This window comes from Arachis ipaensis, chromosome B05 (assembly GCF_000816755.2).
Source record: "Arachis ipaensis cultivar K30076 chromosome B05, Araip1.1, whole genome shotgun sequence".
In the NCBI taxonomy this organism is placed as follows: Eukaryota; Viridiplantae; Streptophyta; class Magnoliopsida; order Fabales; family Fabaceae; genus Arachis; species Arachis ipaensis.
In genome coordinates this window covers 117783632-117789510 of record NC_029789.2, presented here as the reverse complement: position 1 = coordinate 117789510, position 5879 = coordinate 117783632, and the positions used below count along the sequence as shown (strand labels likewise).

General features: G+C 35.1%; 1 protein-coding gene across 2 annotated transcripts; it reads left to right on the top strand.

The window, feature by feature from the left end:
• On the top strand, window positions 1227-5879 carry LOC107643892 (protein DEFECTIVE IN MERISTEM SILENCING 3). 2 transcript variants are annotated; one of them, XM_021124318.1, is made up of 8 exons: window positions 1227-1597; window positions 2070-2343; window positions 2590-2704; window positions 3359-3596; window positions 3810-4001; window positions 4075-4395; window positions 4944-5169; window positions 5504-5879. In XM_021124318.1, exons 2-8 carry the CDS (start codon window positions 2170-2172, stop codon window positions 5516-5518), a joined length of 1281 nt encoding a protein of 426 aa, XP_020979977.1. In that variant the 5' UTR covers window positions 1227-1597; window positions 2070-2169; the 3' UTR covers window positions 5519-5879. The 2 variants fall into 2 exon arrangements, with proteins under 2 accessions (XP_020979977.1, XP_016203127.1); XM_016347641.2 differs by having other exon boundaries at window positions 1230-1597; window positions 2200-2343.

Genomic DNA, 5879 nt, shown 5'->3' with positions numbered 1-5879 from the left:
CTTGACTTAACACATTTATATATTTTCACAGCTCAAATCGACTGACAAGGTAAAGTCAAACACAATCTCTGGCAGACCGCTTGTCCTTTTTCTATCCTCTAATCACATCTATAGATTCGATCTGATAGATCTAACTAAAAATTAAAAACAATATATTATTTGTTAAGTTGTCTTATTTCTTTTTTTATATTGGTTATCTTATTTCTATTGTTTTAAAAAATAATTTATGAATAATATTTTTGAAGAAAAACATTCCCAAAAAAAAAAATAGTATATTCAAGAAAACAAAATTAATAGCACAGGTTATTTTATTTTTTTTTTTAAATTTAAAATGCCTTATAACTGCATATCAGATTCGATCTGTTCTAAATATCATCGGATTAAATAAATATTTTGGTCAACACCTTTATACTTGATTAAATGGTGGCCCAAATGAAAAAAATGGTGGAAGGTGAATATGTTAGGAAAGAAAACTTCAGTCGCGGTCATTAGAAACAAGATAGAGAAGTTATTGTTCGAGTTTATAGATAAGATCAAAACATATTCTAGCCTAACTGTGAAAGCGATTGCAATCAAGCATGTATTAACTATAGTGAAAAATCTTGAGCTAAAAAATATTTGTATGGAATCTGGTAGCTTATCTTTGATCCAAGAGATGAAATTGAAAAACGCAACAAAAAAGAATTTAGGGGAGTTCATAAAAAACCAATAAACTGGTTAATCGATTAAAAAAAACTTAACAAAATTTAAAATTTTTTTTCAAAATGGTTTATAAATTATAACCAATTTTAGAAAGTGGTTAACTACACGAATTTTAAAAAGTGGTTAACCAATTTTGAAAAGCGCAACAAGAAGATTGATGGTGAAGAGGAGCGCGAGGTTTTATCACACGAATACACAATAAAAGCGTGGAAGAAGGGGCTCTCCACTGCGCCTCTAGGCTCCGGACGAGCGTTTCAATGACTATATGTATCCTAAGCTCCTGACATTGATGTAGAAAAATATTAAAACAGAATACATATTTTTTTATACGCGGATTCAATTGAATTGGATTGGGTGACCCAAGTCTTAGCTGAAACTTGATTGAAGAAATTAACCAAACTATTTTTTGAAATCTCAAATTTCACCAAATTATAATGAAATCGGACCAAATTAATCTTAAAATATTTAAGTCTAGACCGAATATCGGCTTCTCTAATCAAACCGGGCCATGAGCACCTCTACTCATCGCCATTCCTACTGGACTGAGCGGACATGCTCACAGGCCAGGTCCAAAACTAAAAGCTGCCCACACAGAATTTTTAAAGGGTGGGACCAATCCGTTTGACAACCCTACGGGAACCAGAGCCGAACCAAGGAGTTGGCACTGCTGAGAGCCCCAACTGTCACTCACTCTGGCAGTCTCACTTCCTCCACTTTTTTCACTCACTGCGTGGTCCCCTTCTTCTCCCCACCTTCTCTTTAACCCTAGCCCTTCTCCACACTCTCTGTGCAGACGCCGTCCTCCTTCTTCCGTCTTCGTCCTCCTCGTCTGTCGCTTCTGTACTTTCTTCACTGTCCAAGTTTGTATCTCAGTTCCAAAATGCAGATGCCTCAGGTAATTTACAAAATTGCATGCGTTAGCTGCATTGCATTTATTTGAAATTCATGTGTGAAAAAAATTAGGTCATTTTTTCTTCTGCTGCTTGGTTTATAGAAAAATAAAAACAACAGGGTTTCTTTTACTCCTTCCTCTTAAGAAACGGTTTTCAGAGCTTACTTATGACTTATAAATTTAGATGGTTTATTTCAGCATTTGTTAGTTTAAAGACATGACGAGACAATGGCTTTGGTCTTTCTTTTAAGTTTCTAGTTTTTATGTTCTATGTCTTATGTTTTATGACCTCCTTATGACTTATGAGTTATGACTTGAACTTGATGTTATGTTTATTTGCTAAATTGCTACTATATTTGCTGCATTAATTGGATGTCTTATGACTAGAAAATTGCTTACATAGATTAGATTTTAAAGTTTATTGTATTTGCAATTTTTCTGCATGTTTTTTTGTACATATATATGCATTTTTTAGGTAATCCGCTATTTCCGCCATTTTCCACAACGCCATCTGCCATAAAACTATGGCGGAGTTTTGGCTCATCGCCATGAGCCGCCATCCACAATAAAAAACTATGATACGTGATCAAGTTCTATTTGTGCAGCATCCATATCATACCAATCCTGTACCCATTCAAGGATCTTCAGCATTGGTGCCAGTGGATTTGAATGAAAACCATGTTGATTCTCACAATGGTGCACAAAACGGTGGATATCAACAAGCAGAATCCCTCTTCCGACAGTCCCAGGTTGAGTAAAATTTGTAGTGTTTAATCATGCTGTTGCTGCTATCATCAGCCTAGGGTAAAAATATCTATTGTTTTGTTACCCTAAACTAATTGTTTGAATGTTTATTTGGTAACTAGTTTCATCATTTATGAGAAAAAAATTATCTTAGTTTATCACAGAAGTACTGTTATGTACTTTTTGGGGATTTCAGTTGAGTGATGATGATATATACTACGGACTTCCCTAAAACCTTTGAATACTTCCAGAAACTAGAGGCTGATCTACATATGTTGGGGATGAAAATTAAGCAGCACGAGGACAACCTAAATAATTTGAATGCTCAAAAGAGCAAATTGGACAATTCCATTCTTCATTTGCAAGGTACGTTTGCTCTTACTTTCTATCTGTTAAGAAGCTACTTATTACTTTTTCAATTTCATGAATAATTATCCTGCCTTTTGTGGTGCATAATCAAATTGATGTCGTAATCTTTCACATTGTTGAGTGTCATTGCATATTCTGATGACAACGTAGTGAAGTGTCAGTGATGTAGAAGTGTCAGTGACAGTGATGTAATTGTTGGCAACCAGAGGATTCTGAAGCTTGCGCTTGTTTTGTCTGTTTATCTTAACTCCCATGTGAACCCCTTGAGCAAGAATAACCACTTATTTGATTGCATTTTTAATTGATCAAAATATTCTTACTAACAGTCATGTTTACAATTTCGCGTTTTGAAATTATGCTTTTCCCAAATTAATTCTGTATTTTTATCTTAAAAACATTAAAAAGATGCACATCACAGCTACAGAGTGCTTGTTGATTTCTAATTATACATGATGATATTAACATTATGCAGTATGATATGTTGGAGTGAAAGTTTGGTGTGTATATCTACTAGATTTGTTCCCTAGTTGTTATACTTTTTACTCCTCTGCTCAAAACCTGAAATGATCTATTGTTTCATTTTCTTTATTAATTCTATATTGATGAAGAGAAAGTTTCAGTTGTGTTATGTATCTGTTTTTCTATTCATAGTTACTAGTGGGAAATCAGAGTCTTCAAATACACTTACCATTGATAATGGGGACAGTCCCCTCCCCATCAGTAAGGAGGAGGTTAATAAACAGATATTGCAACATGAAAAATCTGCTGCGGGTATTTTGTGCCAGATCAAGACTCGTTTTAAAGCTCAGGCATCTCATCTTACACCAACTAAGGATGTTGTGGGGATTGTTGCCACACTGGGCCAAGTTGAGGATGACAATCTTAGCAGGTACTATTTGGCATAGATATTTGATTTTTGGCTTGTGAATCATGCAGTTATTCCAAACTTGTGAATTGTGATAGCTTTCATGTATCTTCAGTTTCAATGACATTATCTTTGAAAAAGAAAAATTTTAAAAAAGCCTTATTCATCTCTAGTTCCATTTCTATGAATGTTTACACATACATGCTGGTAGTTTCATTGTGCTTATTTGGAATGCAGACTTTTCTCAGAGTATCTAGGGCTGGACACCATGCTGGCGCTTGTCTGTAGAACCATTGAAGGAATCAAGGCTCTTGAAATGCATGATAAGGACGGCATTGTAAATAAGAGTTCTGGTCTTCACGGATTAGGTGCCTCTATTGGAAGGGCTTTGGATGGTCGGTTTCTAGTGATATGTCTTGAATCTCTGAGGTATGATTACATTTACAAGTGTCTCTATGAATAAGTTAGTGTTTTAATTAACCTTTTTCCTCTTTTCTTTTAGGCCTTATCCAGGTACATATATGGCTGATGATGCACAACGGAAGCTGGACATTTTAAACCCAAGATTACCCAATGGGTCATGTCCGCCTGGCTTTATTGGCTTTGCAGTGAATATGATCAACATTGATAGCTCAAACCTATTTGGTGTAACTCCCAGTGGTTATGGCCTCAGAGAAACCCTGTTTTATAATCTCTTCTCTCGTACACAAGTATATAAGACTAGGGCAGATATGGTACAAGCACTTCCTTGCATAAGTGATGGAGCTCTCTCTTTAGATGGAGGAATGATTAGGAGCTGCGGTGTATTTTACATGGGCAATAGGTATGGGGAATGAATGATAGATTTATTAAATATTAGTGTCGGAATGATTTTTCTTGAAATTTTATCCTGTTTAAATGTCTTTTTTTGAAAAAATCCTAAGATGTTTAGCTGGATTAACTGTTATGAAAATAACATCATCTATAACCGAACTGAACAATCATAGTTATCTCAATCTTTCACTTGAACTGATACATTATCTTACCTGATATGAATTATAAATTCTAGCCTGTAGACATGTTCTGCCACATATGGAACCTCTAGATTATCATAGCTTCGTTAATTTAAGTATTTCTTGGTTCTTTTGATTTATATTGTGTGATCATTGATGAAAAACTGTTGTGTTTCAAGAATCAGTTTCAAAATCCTTTTTAAAGAATATGCTTCAGTTGTGCATTAATATGCTATTTTTGCTTCTACTAGACTGAAACCATGTAAAGGAATTTAGAACTCTATATCGATCTGTACCCTATAGTAAGATGTTATCCATAAATTGCCATAATTATTTATCGACTTTCTTTTATCCTTGGCGCCGTGGTGGTGGGATCCAGGGTGGATATAGATGTGAGATTCCCAAGGCCAGAAATATCAATGGGGATTGATAACTCCCTTAAACTTGAGATGCAATTAAAGGATTTGAAATCGCAGAAGGAAAATATTCTGGAAGATTTGAAAAGGGAACAGACTCTGTTGGATGTGGCAAAGGTCAATTTCCAAAAAAAGAAGAATGAGTATATCAGGTTTCTGGCAGAAAGCTCTGCAAATGCAACAACTCAGGTAACCTTTCTACCCAGTCGTTTGAAGCTTAATATAATGTAGTTGAAATTATGGAATCTGTTATTTTATCCATTCATTTTGTTTTAGCCAAGTCCAAGTTGCTTCATTTGTAGTAGAATGGTTTAAATTATTTGATGGTATCTTAGGAATTTATACGATTATTGGAGTGCTGATAGCCCTTTCTCATTTTATCTCGTGTTTATTGCAAGCACATGCCGGTTTTCATATGAGAGTCACATGCTTGTCCAAATGAAAAGTTCAAGGAGAGGCCTTTCAGTTGTAGCTTTGAGTGTGATGTAACTTACTATTTTTATCTTTAATCTAATGCACTCAGGTTGGAAGATTTTGAAATTAGCATGTAGTAAGATATGCAGAATGGGGCATGCAGCAGTAGCAACGTGTTTCAGTGCTTGAGCATTGAGATCGGAACATGTGCGATCAGGGTTGTTGAAGAAAGAGAATATCTCATCTCGATTTCTTAAATTGGAAGATGATGTTTGCATAGAGAAACAAGCTAAGGCTTCCTCGTCTATAGCCTCCCTAGGCTAACAACCATTTTGGCATTTTCTTGAATTGTAAATCACCTGAACACGCTTACTCGTCTATAGTTCTGTACAGTGTGATTATGGGAGGTGTGAATCTTGTATATTTCTCTTTAGGATTTTACCCTTTACCATTTTGCAATTAATCGGATTTATTATTTTGTCATA